This window comes from Nyctibius grandis, chromosome 2, assembly GCF_013368605.1.
Source record: "Nyctibius grandis isolate bNycGra1 chromosome 2, bNycGra1.pri, whole genome shotgun sequence".
Classification (NCBI taxonomy): domain Eukaryota; kingdom Metazoa; phylum Chordata; class Aves; order Nyctibiiformes; family Nyctibiidae; genus Nyctibius; species Nyctibius grandis.
This window is the reverse complement of record NC_090659.1, coordinates 122643669-122667363: the sequence shown is the minus strand read 5'-3', so window position 1 is coordinate 122667363 and position 23695 is coordinate 122643669. Positions and strand designations below refer to the sequence as shown.

General features: G+C 42.8%; 1 protein-coding gene across 3 annotated transcripts in view; it reads right to left on the bottom strand.

The window, feature by feature from the left end:
• TENM4 (teneurin transmembrane protein 4) overlaps positions 1-20380 on the bottom strand; it is a 359290-nt gene extending 338910 nt beyond the window's left edge. For all 3 annotated transcript variants that reach the window (XM_068395558.1, XM_068395560.1, XM_068395561.1), the window contains exons 1-2: positions 20158-20380; positions 12752-13021 (exon numbers count right to left, since the gene is read on the bottom strand). In XM_068395558.1, the coding sequence (XP_068251659.1) occupies positions 12752-13021; positions 20158-20380 (493 nt within the window). The remainder of the gene's footprint in view (positions 1-12751; positions 13022-20157) is intronic.
• Between the last annotated feature and the right edge of the window lie 3315 nt (positions 20381-23695).

The window sequence follows — 23695 nt, the reverse complement described above, 5'->3', positions numbered from 1 at the left end:
AGTACATCCACGTCCTTTACAAGCAGCACGAGGCTCTGTCGGGCATAAAATCTGTGCATTATATAAGAGGGAGAAATCATTTTCCCTAAACTGTTCATGGCAGGGTGGCTTGATTTAAACTGTAATCATGGCTTAAACCAGCAAACAGAGAATCTTGATTTAAATAATCAGTTTTAATCTTGTTTTGCATGTGTACTTTTCAGTTATTTTCGTTTAAAACCGGTTGATTCTCACTGATTGGTATAATTTGCTGCTTCTTTATGCTAAATCAAAGAATATCCTATATCTATACATATTTATTTCAGCAATTATATAGTTTAGCATGCATTTATTCAGATTCCTACGTTTTACATTTTTTACGAAGAGAAAATGGTGAACAACAGATTTCTTATTCACTAGATGATTGCTGGACTTTTTTTTTTTTTGTTTTTCATTTATTTGGAATTCACGTCAAGCTGCATTTAAAAGGAAACAGAAATCCAGTCATAATCTCACCCCCCTCCTCCTCCTCCTCCCAAACCGAGTGTAATAAAAGTGCTTGAACCTGCTGGAGATATGAGAAGAAAATAAGTCTCGCACAGAGAATGAATTGGCATTAACAAAGACAGCGCTAGCTGTCGCTGCGGAACTGGAACAGAGGTGCATTTCCAAGAGAGCTTGGCAATGCTTCTTCCTTGCTGGCAGTGCTGGCTTAAATGGCTCCCAGGTGTTTTTGCCACCCCACCCTCAGCCACTGGCCCATTTTTTTACCCAAATCAGGAATCATAGAATCATAGAATGTTCAGGGTTGGAAGGGACCTCTGGAGATCATCGTGTCCAACCCCCCTGCCAGAGCAGGACCAATCTAGGGCAGGTTACACAGGAATGCATCCAGAGGGGTCTTGAAAGTCTCCAGAGAAGGAGACTCCACAACCTCTCTGGGGAGCCTGCTCCAGTGCTCTGTAACCCTTACGGTAAAGAAGTTCTTCCTCATGTTGAGGTTGAACTTCCTGTGCTCTAGCTTGCATCCATTGCCCCTTGTCCCATTGCAGGGCACAAGTGAAAAGAGGTTGCCCCTTTCCTCTTGACACCCAGCCCTCATCTATTTATACACATTAATCAGATCCCCTCTCAGTCTTCTCTTCTCCAGACTAAAAAGCCCCAGGTCTCTCAACCTTTCCTCCTAAGGCAGGTGTTCCAGTCCTTTCATCATCCTCGTAGCCCTCCGTTGGACTCTCTCCAGTAGATCTGTGTCCCTCTTGAACTGGGGAAGCTTTTCTGTTGGGTGGGATTTCTGCTGCTCTACCCTGATTTCTCTACATGGGATGGCAGCGGTCCCACGGGAGGTGTGAAATCATGGCTCTATACACTGACACCCTGTCCTTGAGGAAAGGCTTTAAATCACACCTTTTTTTGGGGCACGTCAGAGTTGGACTGCACAAGCAGTTGTACTGGCATGACCACGGGGATAGAGAACCCCTGCAAGGGGATGGGAATGGGTACCTGGGGTGGCAACCTCTTAATGTAATGTGTCCTGGAAGTCACTATAATATGTCTTGTCTCCGGTTTTATTCGTGCAGATCTTCCCTCCCCTGCTTTTCAACTGCTGGTGGATTTCTGGCTTCTGTACATGCTCTTTGAGCTGATCTACTTGAATGACTTGATGTGAAAAAAAATCTCCTTTTCCACCTGTAGAAGAAGCAATTGCTGTCAGGAGCTGATCTGACACCTCCACAGACGGGCTGTAGGTGCTCACCCAGAGACTGCACCTGATTCACTACTTTAACTTTACTTAAAACTTTGGCAGTTAGGATATAGCGGCTTGGAAATGATGGAAAAAATATTTACAAGTCTCTAACAGATTATTCTGAATTTAAGCCTTCCTTGAGCCTGCCGTAATTTCCCATTTTGTTTAAACAGTTTATCTATTAAAAGAAGAAATGTGTTAAGTTAAAAAATAATTAACATTTCTATCATCTCCCCCACTACAAAGCGACCAAACCAAGGCAGAAATCAAAGCGTGTGTTTCTGAATGTGGCAGAAAGCTGTCATTTTGATGAAGTAGTTCGCTTCTGACTTTGCCACCACTGAAGTTGGCTGTGGAAGCTCTGCAGCACTTTGGGGGGGGTCATTAAATGCAGCAGCGAGAAGAGGGCTGTGCTGCCTGCCGGCTCGCGCTGCTTGGCATGGAAAGGTCTCGCCTACGGAGAGAGTGGCGAGGGGAGAAAACAGCCACCACCTGGGTGCTGCGGCGGGGGAGAGATGGCACATTTCAGAGCCTTTCACACTGTTCCCAGCAAGTGCCCTGGGTGCCTGTGACCATTAGAGGACCCAGGAAGTTCTTGTGGTCTCCAGGACAGCTTTTTGTATAATGGCTTGTGCTGCATGGTTTGTTTGAAGCTCTCCATCTCACAGTCGCTCAACACTCGGCTTGTAAATAAATGCACTAATAGCAACAACAAAAAGCAGGTTTTTTTTTTTAATTCCCCAAGATATTCAGTGCATGTTTGAGGGGCTGCCTAAGCCAATATTTTAAACACTTCAGCGTGGAAAATTCACTTAATATATTACTGGATAGAACTGGAGTGTAGTTGCTTTATTTGCTGCTATCCGTATGTCTGATTAGAAAATATTTGGGTTCACAACTTAAAAGGGGGGGGAGAGAAAAAAGAAACAACATCCTCATTTTGTAAAAAGGAACTGAGAAATGAAGTGATACAGCCAAGGTTAAGCACTGTCTGTAGCAGAGCCATGGATTAAACTCTCGAGCTGCAGTCCGGTGCCCACCCAAAAGCAGCCCTTCTCTGAATCCCATAATGTGTCTGCTCCCCAAATGTGTTTGTATAATTTAGTCACCTGTAGCAAAGACTTATTTTTGATTGGGCCATAACAAAGTTAGGTTTGTAAAATGTTTAATCTACATGAACACCAGATAGGAGTGATTATTTTCTCTTTATGCGCATGTTTCAAAATGATCTGTGCTGGGACAGACAAAACAAACAATAACCTGACTTAGAGTATACAATTAAAGTTTTTAGGGTCAGTTCAAAGAGACACTGAAAACTTTGCAGAAGTAGAGCAGTGCTGCATTTTCAATCACTGCCCTGGATTGAATAAAATAGCATTTTTGCTAAAAGTTGATCCAAAGCCTCTGAGAAATAAAGCAATGAGGTTTTAATGAACAAATTCTCATGGCAGAAGCTGTGCTTTCCTTTATTTGGCGCTCAGTGCGCACCTCTGGGCATGGGTAAAACAAAAATAACACATTCGTTCTTCTTGCTTTGTTCTGCTTATGGGTGGAGATGCATCTTCGCTGAAAAAAAAGCAAAGCCAGATACCTCAAGGGGCATTGGAGAAGACTGGACCAGATGTGGACTAACACTCTGTGTACTGGACCTAGAAGCAGATGTAGTTGTCCAAACGGGAATTCAGAAATACAGACATGAGCATCTGGAAGTGTCAGATTGGGGAGAAAGCCTGGTACACCTTTCCCCTGTGCAGGAAATAGTGCTGTACCTCTTTGAAAGGCTGGGGTGACGTATTGATATGTTCTGCCCGTTGCAGCTTGGTGTGACCTCTACACATCCAGGATGAAGCAGAAAAAGGGGAAAAGGCAAAGGGAAAACAAGCTTTGGCTCTCTGGTCCATGCTTGACCAGCAGGCTTAACTCTACGGGGTAGGGATCCTTCGGCCCTGATAGATATCAGACCATTTTGGCCCTCAGCCATCACCTCTTCCTTGTTTAGATGTATTGTCCCCTCTAATCCTTTGCTTTTCTCCACGCTCCTTCTCTTCCATCTGTCCCAGGAGGGCTCAATCGTTTGCTTAGGACAGAGCTTGGTCCTAAAAGCCAAATCCCACTCCAAATACATATTGAGCTGCAGGTCCATCGAGACCCAAGCGCTGATGTCCACGTCAGCTCTGATGGCTCTCGACATCCTGACCATAGCCTTCCCTCCATGGCATTAGCCATTCTCCATTGGCTTTGACACACAAATCCCACCCCAAAACCATGCTGGAAGAAAGTATTATTATCAAAAGAGAAATAGGTCCTATGTCGCTGAACCTAGCTGTATTCCCCCAGGGTGTTTCACACCAAAAGCAGCTATTTACAGCACTCAAAAATAGTGTAAAAAATGCACAGATTTACTTCCAGAATACTTGGCAGCTTGCCAGCAATATTACTAAATGTAATTATTTTTCTTAAAAAGAAATCTCCATGGCAAGGCGGTTTAAAGTGGCGAAGGAAAGGACAAAAATTAACAGCATAATTGAAAAGAACAGTAAATTCTTACCTGTTAATGTTGTTTCTACATGTCCTCTCCCCTAATATCCAGGCTATTAATGAGTTTCTAGAGTTTGGGCCTTTTTTTTTCCTGCTTAATGGCTTCACCATCATCACAATAATAATAATGTGAAAACTACACACTAACCTATATTGAACTGCAGTTCATTACAGCAAAATAACATTGTGAAGGGTTTTAATGTCAGCATCCTTTCAGATGCAGATTACAGTAATACAGAAAATACATGCTCTATGGGACATACTGTATGGGAATAAAAATAATAGAAAAAGAAAATGGAAAGATTTCTTTTCCTCTAGAGGCAAACAGGCCAGTGATGAGATAGATTAGCCCTAGAAATCAGTGGGAATTCCTTCACCATGGAACAAAACCAAGATACTGATCACTAATGCAGCAATTGCATTATTAAACTCAGATTAATCCCATGTACCTTCACCTCCTAAATTGGGATTATGGTTGCCACTGGCTCCCTCTGTTGTCCCTGGGGTTAGCTAGGTGCCACCAAAGGGACAATCAGCTCCTGAGTGGGTTGAATCCTGCCAGAAAGACAGTGGCATCCTCATTTGAAAGGCTGTTTTACACCCAGTGGACAGGGGCTTGGCTGAATGTGGAGGGAGATTAAGGGTCTGTTGCCCTAAATCCCATCAATTTACTGTCCCATCAACATAAACTTTCTCTGAGAGTCTTATTATGAAAAAGTGAGGTGGTGCCTCACCTTTTCACTTTCAAGAAGTGTCTCAGGGCTAATATCTAAAAAGGACAAAAAACATAAGAGGACAGAAAAAGGAGGAATCCATCATCAAGAATGTCAGTGGTTGGAAAGTTGGATCACAAGTAAGGAAGATGTAACAGTCTTCAAGGGAGCCATTTTTCAGTGGAGAATGTAGCATCTGGGATGGTCATATAGCTAAAGTCTCCTTTTTAGGACTAATATTCTTCATAGGAATATCAGTATCTTTACGGTTGAAGAGCCTGAAGGCACATTTCTTCCCCTGACCTTCACATTTCAAGTGATCACCAAGCCTCTGAACATCTCTGTAAGGCAGCTTCAGTAGGTTGCAATATCCAAGCAATCCCTAGGTACTGTGAAAATGGGGAATTGTTTGCAAATCCTACCTGGAAAGGATCAGTCTAAGAGTTTTAAGGAGCTGAAACAGGGAAGGGGATTAGTGAAAATTCCCTTCTGGATCTGCTACTCATTTTTGTAGTTCTTCACTAACAACTACTGCAATTGATGATGGATCTTTAGTGGTAAGGCTTCTGGCTAATTTTTATTTCAAGATGAAACATCTTGTTAATATTAGGGTTACAACTGATAGGAGGCAAGTGAAAGATGACAGCCAGCAGATGCCTGATCTTGACCGGGTAATTCTAATTTATTCTTGTCTTCCCCTACACAAAAGACATAAGGGAAGCTTAACAAAGTATAGCTCATAGCACATTCCTTTTTTTTTAATTTATTGTAAAGAATGTTTTTTTCTTAAAGATCTCCTTTCTGAATTCTCCAGAGTCTGAGCATCACATTTTTGCCTACATAGTTTGCAGAAGAAGCATGTTGAAGCACACACTCATTTACTGGGAGTACTTTATAATGCACTATTTACTTCACAGGAGGAAAAAAAAAAAGACGATGTTACTGCAACCACGGTCACAATATTAACAACAGAGTGTATGAAGCCTGAAAGGAAATTGCTCAGCAAAACAAGGTAATAAAAAGAAAAGTCACCATGGATTATCAACTGCAGTATTAACAAATAATTTGTAATGCTAAGATTACACAGTAATTCTGGCACTGCTAATTGAACTGATATATTGAAATGAATTTGGGCCAGCGATTTGGGTCAATATGATTTGGGAAACAGAAGGGTTAACGTGAAGAAAACTGAGTAAAAGTCCTTCCTCTGCAGAGGGTCAGAGGTATTTAGGAAAACCTTGCAAGGCGTCTGGTAGCAAGTATAGACAACATTAAAAGATGAACTCTGGACAACCGAAGAGACCAGGAAAAACACACAGAAATAATTACCATTTTACTAGAGCTCCCCTAGCTATTGTAAAATAGCTCTGAAGAGAAAATATTTGGAAAAAGCTGATGAAATTTTGAAGCATGTAGCTTGATCATGGGGACAGATTTCTGATTTAATAAGAAGCCAAAATGTATACAAGAAACCTAGCAGCGAACAGCATGTTGTGGTGTGTTTAACCAAGAGTACTGGGATTTGCACAATGTTGGCGCTCTGACTATTTTGCAAAACCAGCTAGTTAGCACCGTACACCTAGGACCTGGTCTGACACTGCTGATGGCAATGGAACTATTCAAAGGCTTCAGTGAGGTCTGTATCAGACACAACTGAATAAGTGAAAGCATTAGTTAGATTTCTTAACTACCCAGGAGAAATAAAAATGTATCATTTCTTTGGTGTTCCTTGTTTGAAAGACTTGTCTTTAATTATTTCCTGCTGTAACGTACCCCTGTGTTTCTAAATGTCTTCTATAAGCACTCAAATCTATTGAGTCCTAATTTCCTATGCTATTTCTCAAGCACTCCTTCCAGCAGCAGTGATGGCTTAAGCAGTGTGGAAGCAGAAAATGTGGCAGTTACTGTAAAGAGAGCTCTTTAAATCATGTATTATGTCAATTAAAATGGCTAAGAGTTGGGTCTGTGATGGTAGAGCAGGCAGAGCTATCATGTGAGCTTTCTATCTCCTGATTGTCAGTACGTTTCAGTTTTATAAAAGCCTATGAGAATTTTCCATAAAGGCAATTTATTTGATGGGAAAGTAAAAGCTAGCTACAACCTATTCACTACCTTTCTGGTCAAGTTGATAAGACTTGGAGAGCAGGTTTGGATATTGGGCTGGTTGTTTGTTTGATAGTTAAAGCTCATTTAAATGCATCTCAGAACAGTGGTGACTAAAAGAAAAATTATTCCTCTCTGTAGGATGTGGGTCCAGCAATGTAAAATGAATTGATGCTCTTAATCTTGTCACCAGTGAGTGAGTGTCTGTATTGCTATAGTCACCATATCACTTTTGGCACTGACTGATGATTTCAGAGGTGAAGCCAAAGACAAATGGACCTTGAGATTAAACTGTTCTTCCTAAACAGAGGTGACCAACAGATGCGTGGTGGAAGTGCTGGGGCTGATCGTACCTGCATCCAATTCATTGTTAAATGGGAGATTTGAGTCCAGCAGTGCCGTTCTCATCCCTTTTGCACACATGAAATACATGCAGAATTGTTTGCAGGATGACACGTTTCCTACATATTTTTGAATTGTGAAGAAGGAAAGAAGCAGCACAGCGCAATTTGACAGCAGTGGTCCTGCAGTCTGAATTTTGGCTTCCAGGGTGGTTAGATCCGGAATTTTAGTTCATGTCTACTAATCTCTCAGTCCACTAGATAAGAAAATGCCACACTTCAGCAACACTTCTGCTGCAAGAATTTCTTTACACAAAATATCACAATTGAGCATGTCCAGCTCAGTTGAACTGTCTCAAGCCATCTGATGTTACTCATCCTGCCTGTGAGGTCCTTCTGGCTGCTTGATACTGCCCACATTCTTCCCAAGAGGAGATGACGACAGAGAGAAACATCAGCTCCACTCTGCACATATACACAGCATTAATCACTGCTGACTTGTCCTGCTAATGAAGAAAACTGCTCCCCCTCTCTCCTCCTCCTTCTCATATTTGACAAACTATGGGCCTTGGTGGATATTAACACTAAGCCCAGATTAAAACTAAAGTGAATCCTTAGTTTTTCTCAGCTTCTTTAGAATAGCTGAAAGTTAAACTGTACTTTTTTTTATTTTTTTTTTAGAAAAGGACTGAAATTCCACTTTCACAAACAAATTTTAACAACAGAGTTGGCCCTGGTCTAAAGTAATCCTGGAACTGTGCTGAATACACCAGTAAGCTCATTATCACATTGAAGGCAGAGAAAAAAGTGTGGTTTGTTTTTTTTTGTTTGTTTGTTTGTTTTGTTTTGTTTTTTGTGGGAAGGGATTCTGTGTGGGAATATCTACATTTTCTGCCCATCTCTCATATTTGGATCGATCTGGGGACTACTAGCATGATTCATAACAGTTTGGGTGGATCTGGGGTGAGATCTCCCTTACAGACCCAAAGGAAATATTCAGAGCCCATTTCATGGGTGCTTATACACAAACACTGTCCATCTCTACATCTGTTAGGAGTGCCCTAGGCAGTACAAAATCCTGAGGTGCTCAAAGCCCAATCTGAATAGTCCTGCATGGCCCTGAAGGCAAAGAAAACACAGCAATGCTACAAACTGTTGAAACTGGAGAAAGAGGGAGGCTCAAGAGGCCTTGTACAATCACTCTGACTGAGGCAGCATCCAATCTAGACCATTCTCAGCAGCTATTTGTCTAGTTTACACTTAAATACTTTTAGCACTGGAGTTCCTCAGGCTTCTCTTACTATGTCCTCCAGTGCCTAACTGCCTACAAACCGTTTATGAGGAGAGAAGGATCTAGGTGGCTTTGTTCAGCTAATAGAAGAGATGGCTAAAGGGAGATCTAGCTGCTGTCTTTTAACTATTTTAGGTATGGGGGATATACAGAAGATGGAGTCAGACTGTTCTTGGAGATGGTCACTGAGTGGATGACAGGCAATGGACATGAGTTGCGGCAGTGGAAATTCTGACTAGATTTTAGGAGAAGAGTTGTTCACAACAAGCATGGTCAGCACCAGAACTCCATCCTGGAAGATACTCAAAGTGTTACTGAATAAGGCCCTGTGCAACCAGATCTAACCTCAAAGTTAGCCCTGCTTTAAGCAGGAGACTGGACCAGAGACCTTCAGCAATGCCTTCCAATATAAATTATGCTGTGGTACTGTATTTTTATGATGATACCTTTATGATTAGAAGTATTTTGCTTTTAGTATGTGACTCAATTGCTGCAAAATAAGTCAGTTCCTGGAAGACTATTACCTTTTTCTCCTTCATTGTGCTCTTCTCTATATTAAACAATTGCTGGCTCAATATAAAGCCTGTTCAGGGTTACCTAAGGTAATGCCAGTTAACTCCAGGCTCAAATCCAAATGACCACTTCAGGAACTTCTTTTGGTTGAATCATCTTGCTGAGAAGCGGTGTGAACGAGTATAAGAAAGAAGTTCTCCTAGCTTAATTGCTAGACTTCCAGGAACCAAACTCCTCCCTGTGCATGGGTCTGAACTGCTAATGGGAATTCATGATTTCAGCTTAGCCTAGATGGTCACACTGCAGAATAACCCTTGCGCTATATGAAGTTCCTGCTACACTAGCAGCACAGAGTGATTGCATTATCCCCAGACAAGATGCAGTAATTCGAGCTGTCCCCTCTGTCCCCTTACTCTGCAAAGTGACTGTCCAGGTTGAGCGAAAAGCAGTGCCCAATGGAGGGGAAGGCACTGGGGCTGTTTAGGTGTGCAGGATCTGAGCTCAGGGCTATGCCAGAGTTATAACTCAAGCTACTCTTCAGTGAAAACAGACTCTTAACCTAGTAAAAGTATTCAACCTCCTGGAAAGCCTGGGAACAGTTTAGATAAAGCAATGCCTGGCTTTTCATGCCAGCTGCCTGTGCAAGTGATTTATGGACTGTAATATGCCATGGAACCAGGGCACTTCATCGTTTTCCTTAAAGACAGAGGTGTGGATTGTGGCTGCACTTACTGAGCAGCGTATCTGTTCCTTCAAGGCATCACCACTCCTGAAACAAAAGCAAACCTGCTTTTCAAGGGAGCCAGACCTCTCATTTTCTAAGAACACAATAAAATGTCTCGGTAGAATCCCGCTTTGACAGCTTTGGATTTACAAACATCAGAAGTAAATTCTGATTATTTATTTTGGATAAATAATGAACAGCATGAAAATTGCTGATGTTAACCTTCATTGGAAAAGTTGGTTTAATGGGCGCCATAAAATCTTGTATTGATGGCAGGTTCATAAAGCTCCATATTGACTTCAGCTAAAGGCTATAACTTCTATCAATACTGTCAACAATTAATATTGACTAATAAAGGTATCCTGTAAACTGAGTCATAGCATTATGTTACTTTATGCTGCCATTAGCAAAATTTTGTGTCTTCTTGAAAATATTTCTCCCATAAATCTGGGTTTTCTCAAAATACCTTATGTGATAGCTAGCAGCGGAGCACACAGAGTAACACTGCTTATGTGCAGAGGGAGGACACACAGAGCAACCTTTATGTTTGCTAGACAAAGCTTCTGAGAGGATCTCAGGCTTCATTTGCTCCAACAGTAGGTTTCAGGCTGTGAAGGGTTTGTGTACAAAAGTTTCTCACATCTTTACCTGTGCCAAGCAATTACAAAATGAAAATGTCCAAATTTTGTGAACATTTAAGTCTTTTCCTTAGTCCTTCTTATCTTCCTCCCTTGCAACCTTTGTTTGGGTATGTTTATATCATTAATTTAACTGCAATCCCTATCGAAATGATATGCCTTTCTCTCAGCTCTGGATCAGTTTTTCTGACCTGAACCTGGCTGATGTCTCTGACATTTTCCCAGGGAAGTCTAAGCATCAACTGAAGCTCCCCAACAGCACAGTTTGGATCGTAATATTTTCCCTCAAGATCCACCACCTCTTTTTTGTCAACACGAACATACAATTACATATTGGACACCACTACTCTTTAGATTTTATTTATGCTACACAGACACTGTATTTTTGAGTATGATATAGCCTTTCTCATTCAAAACACTCAACATCTACGACTGCAAATGTCTAGGGCCCAAAGAAACTCCTTCTACATTTGTGCAGCACTTAAAAATCGTGCAGGTACGTCTTCCACCTTTCTGTCTTCCCATTTCTAATTGCTATGAGGCGATGGTTCAACAAATGGTTAGTGTGTCATTAAATTTAAGGGAAGAGGAATTGGAGGTTGTCTCAGTGCTGACATGAGTGCTACTGCCTCTGTTATTACTTTCAGTAAAGCCTTTCAAGGCATGTGCTGTTGCTAATGTGTTGTTGCTAATTGATTTCATTTGTAAGTGATCTGTAGGTACAAAGTTGCATTTGCACAAGTAGCGATAGCATTACGGAAATCAGTGAAAAAGGCTCCGGCAGCTAATGTAATTCTTCTCTCTTAAGACAAAAAAAAAAAAAAGACTAAAATTCCATACTTTGCTTTTCTTAGCAGGCGTGGAAAGAAGAATGTATGGGATAGGATCACAGCTGCTCATACACCGCCATGGAAAGCACAAGAAAGAGCTTTGGATACAGGAGAATGGGATGGAAGTGCAAGGTGTTTGCTTTTCATTGTTTTCTAGCGATTTCATGGGATTGTGCAAAACTCTAATTGACCCTGATGACCCCTCTGTTTTTTCATCAAAACACAAGACTTGGAAGGAAAATAATATAATGTGGCACTGCGTTCCTGCCTGTCTTAATGGGTGAAACTTGTAAGATACTACACTAGGAAACTTAAAGAAATATTGTAAACATAGTTTAAAAAGATTCTTCAGTGCATCCATTAAACAGAAGGTCATTTATCTTTGACCTTTGCCTAATATATGATTATCTCTGAGCAGAAATTCAATAAGATTCTACTGTAATTTTGTTGAAGTTAAACATAAAATCACGTGGGTGGTGTATGTCTCACCATGTCATGTCTTCCCAAGGAAAAGTTATCATCCTTTGTCAGTATAATACTGTGGCAAAAAGCACAGAGAGGCCAAGTAATACAGTCATTTCACATCAGCTTTCTGCGCTGAGCTCAAGCTCCCAATGACTTGTACGCAGCGGCTATATTAAGAAGCAGGCTGTGCCATAATTGAATTAAAGGTGCAAAGGCATATAGGGCTGTGTGAACTCCCCGGTCAAGCTGCAATTGAATCAAAAAGCCTCTCTCCTTCCTACACTGCTTGGCAGAACTGCTGACCAAAATGTTCGCAGACCTACAAAACACATGCAGGATTCCCCGCAGCTGGGGACACAAAGTTACAGAGATAAAAAAATCTGTGACCTTCAGCTTTTATTTTGCACAAAGAAAAAGGCTTCTAAAAATATTTCATCATTTTCCTTCAGAGAGCAGTCAGCCAATTTACATAAATGAAATGGCTCCTGTCAAGGAACCGGCAAGGAAAAGAAGGAAATTATCTGCCCTGAAAATCTGTACCAAAGGTAAGAGCAGCATCGGCCAGGGGAGGGGAGATTTAAATGCTTTTTGTCTGAAAGGTCACTATTAAAAGCAGAGAGAGTATTACAGCCACTTAATGATCTCTGTCGCTGTGATAAATAAGTACGAGCTTCTCCAGCAGTTTATTAACAAACACTCTGTAGGATAGTACAAAAGGCCACGACATGGGGCTGTTAGAAGAGTGTTTTCACTGAGTCTAATAAAAAAAAAAACCAACACAAAACCTAAGAAAGATTAAGGTGAAGTGGTAAGAAGAGGTATTCCTGGTAGAGCTCAAGGCTGATACCACATGCGCTGTCACCACTTACCGGTTTCAGTATTCTCGTGCTCCGTGTCGGTGAGGGTGAGGTTGGAGTTGGCCCGGCTCGACAAGCAGGAGCTGCGTCCGGACTTGGTGTTGCGTCCCCAGAGCCTCACAGGGTGTTCGGGGGACATGACCACATCTGCCTCCGTGTCGGCATCCGAGCCGGCACTGATGGAGTAGCCACAGTGAGGCAGCCCAATATCAGTCCGGTACAAAGTCCCATGTGTGGGTGTCACGTCTTCAAGACCCAGCTCTCGCAAAGAGAAGTTGGCTCCTGGGAGAAAACACAACAGCCTGGTTACTCTTTCATAGGGGATGGTTTCATCTAGCACAAGTCAATGGCAGAACTGTTCATCTTCTCTCTTCAAGTGGGGCACAGCAGTGTCCCGAGCCCTAACATCATATCAAAGATTCCCCTTTTTTGTGGTCTTGCTTAGTGTAAGACCAAGCGACCATGCCAAGACCAAAAAGCAGCTGGCTTTCTACTCCTGGAACTGAACAAAAACTCAGAGTGTGTTCAATGAAATCATCAAATTTGAAAGCAAAGACAGATGGAGAAATGGCGGAATTCTTTAGGAGAGGCAAAAAGTAATCTTCTCAGGAGAAAAGCAAAATGAGGCATGCGGTGATCAAAAATCCTACTGTACACCTGGCAACTCTACTACAATAGGAAATTTGAGTGACTTCTGCTTGTTGAAATCCCTGAAATTACATGCTGGGGATTTAAATTTCCTTTGGCGGCGATCTCACTTTCTCCTTGCTGACCACTCACACCTTGACTCAGTTTAGCTATTCATTCTGATACAGTCACAGCAGAGGTTATTTGGCTGCAAATAGATGCAATTGTTTAGATGACTAAAAATATAACCTGAAAAATGACTCTTGAGTTCATGTCTAGTTACCTGCAGAGCTTCAAAATCAGACCAAATCGATGTGAATGAGGCTTCAAATATTACACGCTTTGTTCGGAAAGTTGCACGAGAAAGCTGGGAAGAGCAATTAGTAGCTCCATTTGAATCCACATTTATTTATTAATGCATGATTTTATTTTTCAGCCCTGAATGTCTTTAAAAGATTTTGGCCACCCGTGAATGGCTGTAGCTGCACTGTGCATTTATATGGCACAATGCACCCCTGCTCCTGTTATGCTATGCCTTGAGTGGGTGGATTAAGGAACTTTATCTATAACCCCTAGGAGGCATCAGGCCCTGGATCATGGCCAAATACCAACACCGGTGATCACATTCAGTCTAGCTGGCTGCTTCCCGTTATTTCAATAAGTAAATCCCCTGCAATAAAAAGAGAGGTGGAACCTGCCAAATCTATGCACAGGCCACAGACTCAGTTTTAGAGCAGTGTTTGCAGCTCAGGCGTGTTTTGACAAGATAAATCTGAATGCATGATCTCCAGGAAAGTTCAGGCCCAAACCTACCTTTGAACAGTGAAGATCATATCTACTTGTTATTGAAATCTGTTCATCAGGTCTGGACCTCAAGGTTATATCCAGAACTGAATTATGATTCTCTCTCTGCTCAAAACCACACAAGCATGTGGCTCTCCTCACATTTCCATTTCTTGATGTTAAATATCACACAGTGGAAAATGTGTATCCAATAGAAACAGTCAGATTTCTACTTTTCCAGAGTCTAGTTTCACGCTCGTGGAACCACCCTGGCTTGTCTCTGAGCCCTGCTGCATGGGGGAGGTCTTGTATTACAGAATCACAGAATCACAGAATGTTAGGGATTGGAAGGGACCTCGAAAGATCATCTAGTCCAATCCCCCTGCCAGAGCAGGATTACCTAGACCATATCACACAGGAACGCGTCCAGGTGGGTTTTGAATGTCTCCAGAGAAGGAGACTCCACAACCTCTCTGGGCAGCCTGTTCCAGTGTTCGGTCACCCTCACCGTAAAGAAGTTTTTCCTCATATTTAAGTGGAACCTCCTATGTTCCAGCTTGCACCCATTGCCCCTTGTCCTGTCAAGGGATGTCACTGAGAAGAGCCTGGCTCCATCCTCATGACACTTGCCCTTTACATATTTATAAACATTAATGAGGTCACCCCTCAGTCTCTTCTTCTCTAAGCTAAAGAGACCCAGCTCCCTCAGCCTCTCCTCATAAGGGAGATGTTCCACTCCCTTAATCATCTTCGTGGCTCTGCATTGGACTCTCTCTAGCAGTTCCCTGTCCTTCTTGAACTGAGGGGCCCAGAACTGGACACAATATTCCAGATGCGGCCTCACCAGGGCAGAGTAGAGGGGGAGGAGAACCTCTCGTGACCTGCTAACCATACCCCTTCTAATACACCCCAGGATGCCATTGGCCTTCTTGGCCACAAGGGCACACTGCTGGCTCATGGTCATCCTGTTGTCCACTAGGACCCCCAGGTCCCTTTCCCCTACGCTGCTCTCCAACAGGTCTGTCCCCAACTTGTACTGGTACATGGGGTTGTTCTTGCCCAGATGCAGAACTCTACACTTGCCCTTGTTATATTTCATTAAATTTCTCCCCGCCCAACTCTCCAGCCTGTCCAGGTATCTCTGAATGGCTGCGCAGCCTTCCGGCATCTCAGCCACTCCTCCCACTTTTGTGTCATCAGCGAACTTGCTGACAGTGCACTCTATTCCCTCATCCAAGTCATTAATGAATATATTGAATAGAACTGGTCCCAGTACCGACCCTTGCGGGACTCCGCTAGACACAGGCCTCCAACTGGACTCTGACCCATTGACCACCACTCTCTGGCTTCTTTCCTTCAGCCAGTTCACAATCCACCTCACTACCCGATCATCCAGACCACACTTCCCCAGTTTAGCTGCGAGGATGCTATGGGAGACTGTGTCAAACGCTTTACTGAAATCAAGATAGACCACATCCACAGCTTTACCATCATCTATCCACCGGCTTATGTCCTCATAAAAGGCTATCAAGTTGGTTAAGCATGACTTCCCGTTGGTGAAGCCATGCTGAGTGCCCCTAATGATCCCCCTATCCTTGATGTGCCTAGAGACAGCACCAAGAACAAGTTGTTCCATCGCCTTTCCGGGGATGGAGGTGAGGCTGACCGGTCTATAGTTACCCGGGTCCTCCTTCTTGCCCTTTTTGAAGACTGGAGTGACATTCGCCTTCCTCCAGTCCTCAGGCACCTCTCCCGTTGCCCACGACTTAGCAAAGATGATGGAGAGCGGCCTAGCAATGACTTCTGCCAGCTCCCTCAGCACCCGCAGGTGCATCCCATCAGGGCCCATGGATTTATGGACGTCCAGATTACTTAATTGGTCCCTGACCCAGCCCTCATCTACCAAGACAGATTCCTCCTCTATCCTGACTTCTTCTGGGGCCTCAGGGGTCCGGGGCTCCTCAGGACAGCCTCCAGCAGTACAGACAGAGGCAAAGAAGGCATTCAGTAACTCCGCCTTCTTTTTATCCTCTGTCTCCAGGACCCCCACCTCATTCATCAGTGGGCCTACATTGCCTCTAGTGTTGGCTTTACCTGCAATGTATTTGAAGAAGCCCTTTCTGTTGTCCTTGACCTCTCTTGCAAGGTTTAATTCCAAGGAGGCCTTAGCTTTCCTAGTTGCCTCCCTACATCCTCTGACAACAGACTTATATTCCTCCCAAGTGGCCAGCCCCTCCTTCCATGATCTGTACGCCCTCTTCTTCCACTTGAGTTTGCCTAGCAGTTCCCTGTTTAACCATGCAGGTCTCCTGGTACCCTTCCTTGACTTCCTACCTGTTGGGATGCTCTGATCTTGAGCTCGGAAGAAGCAGTCCTTGAATGCTAACCAACTATCTTGAGCCCCCTTACCTTCTAGTACCCTGTCCCATGGGATTTCCCCTAGCAATTGCTTGAAAAGGCCAAAGTTGGCCCTCCTGAAGTTCAGGGTTGTGATTCTGCTAGCTATTCTGTTCCTGCCACATGAGATCCTGAACTCTACCATCTCATGGTCGCTACAACCAAGGCTGCCCTCAACCTTCACCATTTCAACCAGACCCTCCTTGTTAGTGAGGATAAGATCCAGCAGCGCTCCTCTCCTAGTTGGCTCATCCACCATTTGCATCAGAAAGTTATCATCAATGCACTGGAGGAACCTCCTGGACTGAGGATGGCTGGCTGAGTAGGCCTCCCAGCAAATATCAGGGTAGTTGAAATCCCCCACAACAACCAGGCCCTGTAATTGCGAGACTGCTCTCAGCTGCCTGTAGAAGGCCTCATCACCCTCCTCATCCTGATCCGGTGGCCTGTAATAGACACCCACAACAGTATCACCCCTGCCAGCCTGCCCCTTTTAATTCGCACCCACAAACACTCAAGTCGCTCCTGATCCACCCCTGGACAGAACTCAATACATTCTAGCTGCTCACTCACATAAAGAGCAAGTCCACCACCTCTCCTTAGTGGCCTGTCTTTCCTGAACAGGACATAGCCATCCATGACCACATTCCAGTCATGCGAGGCGTCCCACCAAGTCTCTGTAATTGCCACTAGATCATAGTGGCAATTGTATTATAGCATACATGTGTCAAATTATCATCTGGCCCCAAGCAGATGCTATTTTACTGCACTTTTTCATTCACTTGACTTTGCAGCTTACAGTGAACAGAGAGAAGATGTTTGAATGCAAGGTGAATAATGGGACTCGACAACATTTCCACATAAAGCTCAGAAAAGGAACTCTTTGATGTCAGGAGGAAATAGCCATGATTCAGCTGGTTACGGATCTACAACTGATAGCACTCAAACTGTATAAAGCATTCATGAACTTCACACCTTTTTAATTGACCAAACAAGATTAAAGCTTTCAGACAGAGCAGACAGTTAAGGTTGCTTGGGGCTCACACCTCCGTCAAGCCCTAGGGCCTTGCTTGGGAAGCACAATGCAAGCTTGTGGCAAATTAATCCATTTAACTTGATTGTAAAGCAGTCTGACAGAGCATCCTCTGCTACTCCACGGCATGAGGTAGCAAATGAACTTGACCTGAGTTATAAACGCAAGGAAGCACTATCTCCCCAGAGACTTCACTCATCTCTTCCAGTTCTGACTTTTGTGCAAGGCCAGATAGCTTTTAAACTACCTTCTGTGGAGTACTGGAAAATGTCATCTTTTGGTTTTGCTTGCGCGTTTGAGTCACTAATGGCACGTTCCACCTTCCCCTGAAACAAGCCACACTCAACATCATCAGACACATCAATGTGCAGCGTGACTGATGCTCTCCAGTAACAGCAGCTCATAAATTATGAAAAATGACTGCTACAATTAACTGAAAATCAAATTTATTTGCAATAAGCAGCAGGAGATGCATCGATTTTCATATTCTATGCTCACTCTTGCCTTTTAAGCTGGAAGAACTCAAGTCAATAAAAGGAAGATAATAAATATCTGAGACTTTTAAATTCAGATCTGGTCTATTTTTTCCTGTGCTGACTTGCACGTTCGCTGGCACTCTCACTCTAGCTAAAACAATTTAAATGCTGACTTGTTTATTTACTGAATTTATTTGGTCAATTTGAAATGTTTCCCTCTGCCTTCCAAACCAATGCACGAGAGAAATTCACTTTGCCTTGTTGATGTTGAGCAGGCTAATAAGGCTTGGTTTCAGTTGGCATGAGGCCAAGCAGCACCACAAAGTGAGGTCCATTCATGGCTTTCTGCTAGTGGAAAATGTGGCACAGAAAGTATGGGGTTATTGTTAACACTCTTCAGGCCAGTTTTGGGACTCTCAGGATAATCTAGAAGAAAATTATAAATTGAAAAATCTGTGGGTGATATATCAGAAGTAGAACTGGTGCCCTGACATGGTTAATCTTAACTTCTTTTCAATTAATTCCAGCCACTTAGACCAGCGGTTTTCACTATTCCTCAGTATCCTGCACAATTTTCCTAGGGAGGTATGAACTTGTGTATAGCAAATTTATACTCCCTGTCAGTAGACTGGCTTTTCTTATTTGTCTTTTGTGGGCTTCTTAGGAGAAGTCCATGGACCTGCATGGCCTCATAGACCCTCAGGTTGAAAACCATTGACCTGTACTAATTCACATCTATCCTGCATGGTGAATATATTGTATGAAGTGAGCAAACTCAATGACCTAAAAGGTTTCCTTTTCTTTATAACTTCGTAGATTCCTTAGAGAGGATGAAGTACTTCAGAGTTGCTAAGAGGGAAACTCCTTTTATGATTGCAAAGTATTGCTTAAAACATCTATTGGCCCTTTTGTTAATTATTGCATGTTGCAGTTATGCAATACAAACACCAAAGCCATGTACACGAAGGTACTTCTGCAAGTCATTTTGCTTGTGCATGCCTTAAGGATGAGTCTTGCACCAAAACCACAAGTGCCTGGTGTTTGAAGAATGAAATCAAGCGGCCCTCAAGTTAAACGAGTGCAATTATATGCATTCTTTTTGGGGAATCAGCTTCTTCAAACTGCAGAGGGTGCGCTCAGAGCAGCCTGGGTCAGCTATTCTGTGTTCATTGTCTGGAATGCTGCCTGCTCTGTTTGACTCACTTTGCCATTTTATGCTTTTCTTGATAGACTTCTAAAAATAATTTATGCGAAGCTCTGCTTGGTTTCCAAACTAAGACACTTGTGTCTCTACAGAAAAACGAAGATGAGACTATAGTAGGGGCCAGAAATCTACATCACGTAGGCAACAGCAGCAGTGAAAATGTAAAACTGCACTGACTTCAGGCTAGCAACAAAAAGGAGAATATTTGGAATCTCTGTTAGGACTGTGGGGCCCATGCTGACCCTTGAACCTCTACATCTTCACAGCTACTGTGACCCAGATTCACTAAATGGACTCCTAAGTCCTAAAAGTGGTTCTTTATCACTCCTTTAATATTGGAGCCTGTCCCCATCTCAAACCTACAGCCTGCAGGCCACGTACAATGCCAAGGGCGGTTCATCCCAACTGCAGCTCAGTTGCCTCCCTTCTTCCAGGCTTTTTGGGTTTTGCTGTAGCCCAGATGAACAGTGTGGACAGTGGTATTCTCCCCTCATTATCTTCTGCCTTGGTATCCTTGTTGACTTCCTTCATGTCAGACCAGGCACATGACATAGCGAAAAGGTCTCCTGAGCAAGCAGGGACTTTCCATACCATGTCAGTACTGTGTCGCATGTGCACAGGGGATCTGGTCTAATGGTGAAACTGGCAAAGGGCTGCTGGAGGCAGAAAATGTGTCTTAGTAGATGCTAATGAACACAGGCTAGTGGCATCCCACTTAAGGATGTTGGTTTGTGTGCATCCCATGTCTGTGCATACAATGAAGATATTCCTTGCTGCTCTCTTTCCTCATATCTTGCTTTTGGCCTCAGAGTCCTTCAAAGGTAGCCTCCCACCCAGCCCCAGGTCTCAGCTGATCAACTCACGCTGCTTGCAGCAGCATCTGCTGAAATGTACTCACCTGCTCGGCAGAATTCATCAGCCTCCTGGTGCACCATGTCTTTGACTCGATTGCTGTAGGTCAGCCTGGAGTCTTGATCATAAGCTTTCAGGGTCTCACTGGAGCTGTAGGACTTCTGGGGTACCTTGCTGTCCTCACTCTCAGCTGAAGAGCTGGTGTAGCGGCGCTCAGTGTCGCGGCGCCGAGTCAGAGATCGATACGGTTTCCTTTCTTTTACATCCATGGCACCCTTGTCTGGGTATTCAACATTAAAATAATGACGTCCGTGTGGTGGGCAGATTGGAATAACCTGAAAGAAAGAATAAAAGAAATAGGATCTAAGTTCATGCCTTTGGGCACCCGAAGGCTAATTTGCCTTCTTTATACATTCTTGCAATGAACAAAAGAGAGGTTACTTAATGGACTGCAGGAAAACCCTCTTAGAACAATTACCGATGGAAAGGAAGTCTCAATTATGTGTGAGTCATTTAATAATTGCCACAGCTAGTAGGACACGTACACGCAGCAACCTGCATCTGTCTGAACTGGGCACGCACTTGAGGATTTCAAACTGATTGAGATTTTCTGTGTCTTCTTTCCATGGGAAGTGATTCAGACACCTCCAGGAGGCACGTATTCGGTACATCAGTCACCTAGTCTCTGGGAAATCAGGCCATGATAAAATGTCTCTGCTTGGGCAGCCAGAGGTCTTTGCAAAAGTGCTGTCCTATAGTTTAAAAGTGTTTTTGTAGATCATGAGGTTAGAAGGAATGAACAAAAGAATGAGACAGTGTAAGAAGGCAAGTGGGAAGGGAGAGTTGAGCAAGTGTGAATAAATGATAGTGCTCTGCTTCACATAACAGCATGGCCTGGGATTTACACCTGTGAGAAAACCACTGTATATATGTACCAGTATGCAAGCATACATACCTGCACACAGAGAAAAACTGATACCAGAAATAAAATATGTATTTTTATGTAAAAAAGTGTCTTTGTTAAAATAATTAATAAATTGTCTTTTCACTTTAAGTTTATTAAATGCAACAGAAGACACAGGAAAAAAAAAAGTCAATGACTTGCAACAAGAGGGTAAATTATGTTTTTGAACACCTAAACTGGTTTATGAGGAAAAATATTGATAGAACACACAAACCAAACTTTGCAATCTGCAATTACAGACTGAGTTTCTTAGGAACTGAGTCCTCCTGACCGCTAAAGAACATAAATCGAGCCTTTAAATGCCACACCAAGATATTGCTGTTTACTACCAGTACTTAAAAACAAAAAGGAAGAGGATCAGAAAACATCTATCAGTTCTTGGTCTTTTTCTTAGCAAATTCGTATAGAAATGCATTGGAAAGAACTGAATCACATTTTGTTGGCATTTCTCTGTTGAAAGGCTAAATCCTGAACATACTAATGAAATCTTACTCCTCCATGACTCTGAGACCCCAGCCTCACTCAGATGCTGTGCCCTGGATGTGTGTTGCAGCACAACACAGCTGTGGTGCAATAGTCAAGGATGGATGTGCTGGGGGCTTTGCAGGTTGGTTACCGGGATGTGACGCAACGTAGCGTTTGTGGCTTTCAAATATATGAGCCTGTGAGGGATGGAAGACCCTAAGCACAGGTTCTGATAACCTGCAAATCATAATAGCAATGCAGAAGCTTGAAGACAACATTTTATTATGAATTCCTCACTTGCTGAGCCATCTGGTACAGGCATAGCTAAGCAAATTCTCCAGCTGATGGGAGACTGCAGGAGGGAGCAAGAGCTGCAGGACAGCTGTGAGATACATCTGCAGCTGGGCAAAGAAAAAGAGGGTCCCACCCCTATTTCTGCAATTCTGACTTTGCTAAGACTTATCTCTGGATTTTGTCCCTTTAACCTCCAACATGAACGTGGCAATGACAGAACCCAGTTCCGACAGCTTGTATGGCTTTTGTGGCACTCTTCCCGGAAATTAAGACACTACTTTAAAAAAGGTCCACTTAATTCTCTCCCAGTCTATTCCAGTGATGGCAGCAGACCAAGTTCACACTTCCTATTTGTCAGCAAAACGTGTAGAAACTATTGAACACAAATGGAAGGATGGGGAGGGGATGTTCTTATAATTGAGCTTTACTTAAGTCATCTGCAGAGATTTGAGCACCTCTTTGATTTTAAACATGTGTTTAAACCCACCAAACTCACTGACTTAAATTTGTTCATAAACTATGTAAGTTCAATACAGGGAATGCAAATGGGATTACTCACTGGCCAAAATTTACACATGTTAAATATTTTGCAGCATAAGGGCCTGAGAGGTGTAAAATCTAAGGCCTGAATGTAGAAGCAATAGGGAAGGAAATGGTGTTATGCTAAAGAGCCAATTTAACATAGTAATAGTGTGTAGGAGATGTACCAAATACTGGTAGATATATTTGCTGTATTGAATCAAATGTATTGGTGCTTTCACACTGGAGAGAGGTAAAAGGAATAGAACATCTGATTGCTTTTCAGTGCACTGTCTTCCTCCCTCAAAAAAAATCCACCAAATATTTTTTTGGCTTGAAAAATTGTGACTTTTTTTACAATTGTTATTGAATTGGTTTGTCTCCTTTATACCATCTCTGTCTGTGTGAAATCCTCAAAAGGAGCAGCTTTGTTATACCTTTTAATAAAACACCTTAAAACAGGCTCCTTCACAACAGCGCTGTAGTAAGAGCTGTTATAATGAACACTGAAATTGTGGTTTATTGTTGTGGGGGATGGAGATAGCAAAATGTGAGCGAGAAGCATTTGCTATATTCCATGAGAAAGAAACAAGGTGGCTTCTATCTGCTCATGAGTATTACAGCAATGCCTACCAAGGGCCAGTCATTTAAAAACCCTCTAGCAGGAGAGGCACAAGTGCCAAGAAAACCTTTCTGCACAGTTAGAGCCACAAGGTACAAACAGGGTCTGTAATTACCATTAGTAACCTTACAACTTAGGAAATGGCCAAAAAAACATCAGGAAATTGACTGAATTCCCACCAGATGAAGGTTTTTCTTTTCATAAAGGTGCTGAAAAACTGAAATTCCTCCTACAGTTCATCAAAAATAGCCCTGTAAATTTGCGCCATTCACATACACATTCCTCTATAACAGTGCTTCAATTCCCAATTCATTCATGTCTTTACAAATTTAACTCTCCTCAGCCATTCATTTGTCTCTCTCTCACTGCTTGTAAGGAGACAATTTTCAACTAGAAAGGTCACCCCCAAAACACATAATGAAGATTTTTTTTTTTTTTTTGAGAAGGAACTGTTGCATTTAACTGACTTAAGTAAGTTTCCAGTACCTCTCCATGGACATGCAGTTCTTGTAATCTCATTTTTACGGCCCAGTTCCCAGATGGTTTAGATACCTTGCGTTCGATGGAGTTGCATCGTCAGAGAATTTGCCTCACAGTGCTTCTGTGATAGATTATTATTTTTTATCTGCTACTCCTTGCATCTCGATTTCACTTCTGCTACATTTTCATCCGTGCCATCAACACCTCACATTTTTCCTGACTTCTCTGGCACACAGCAGA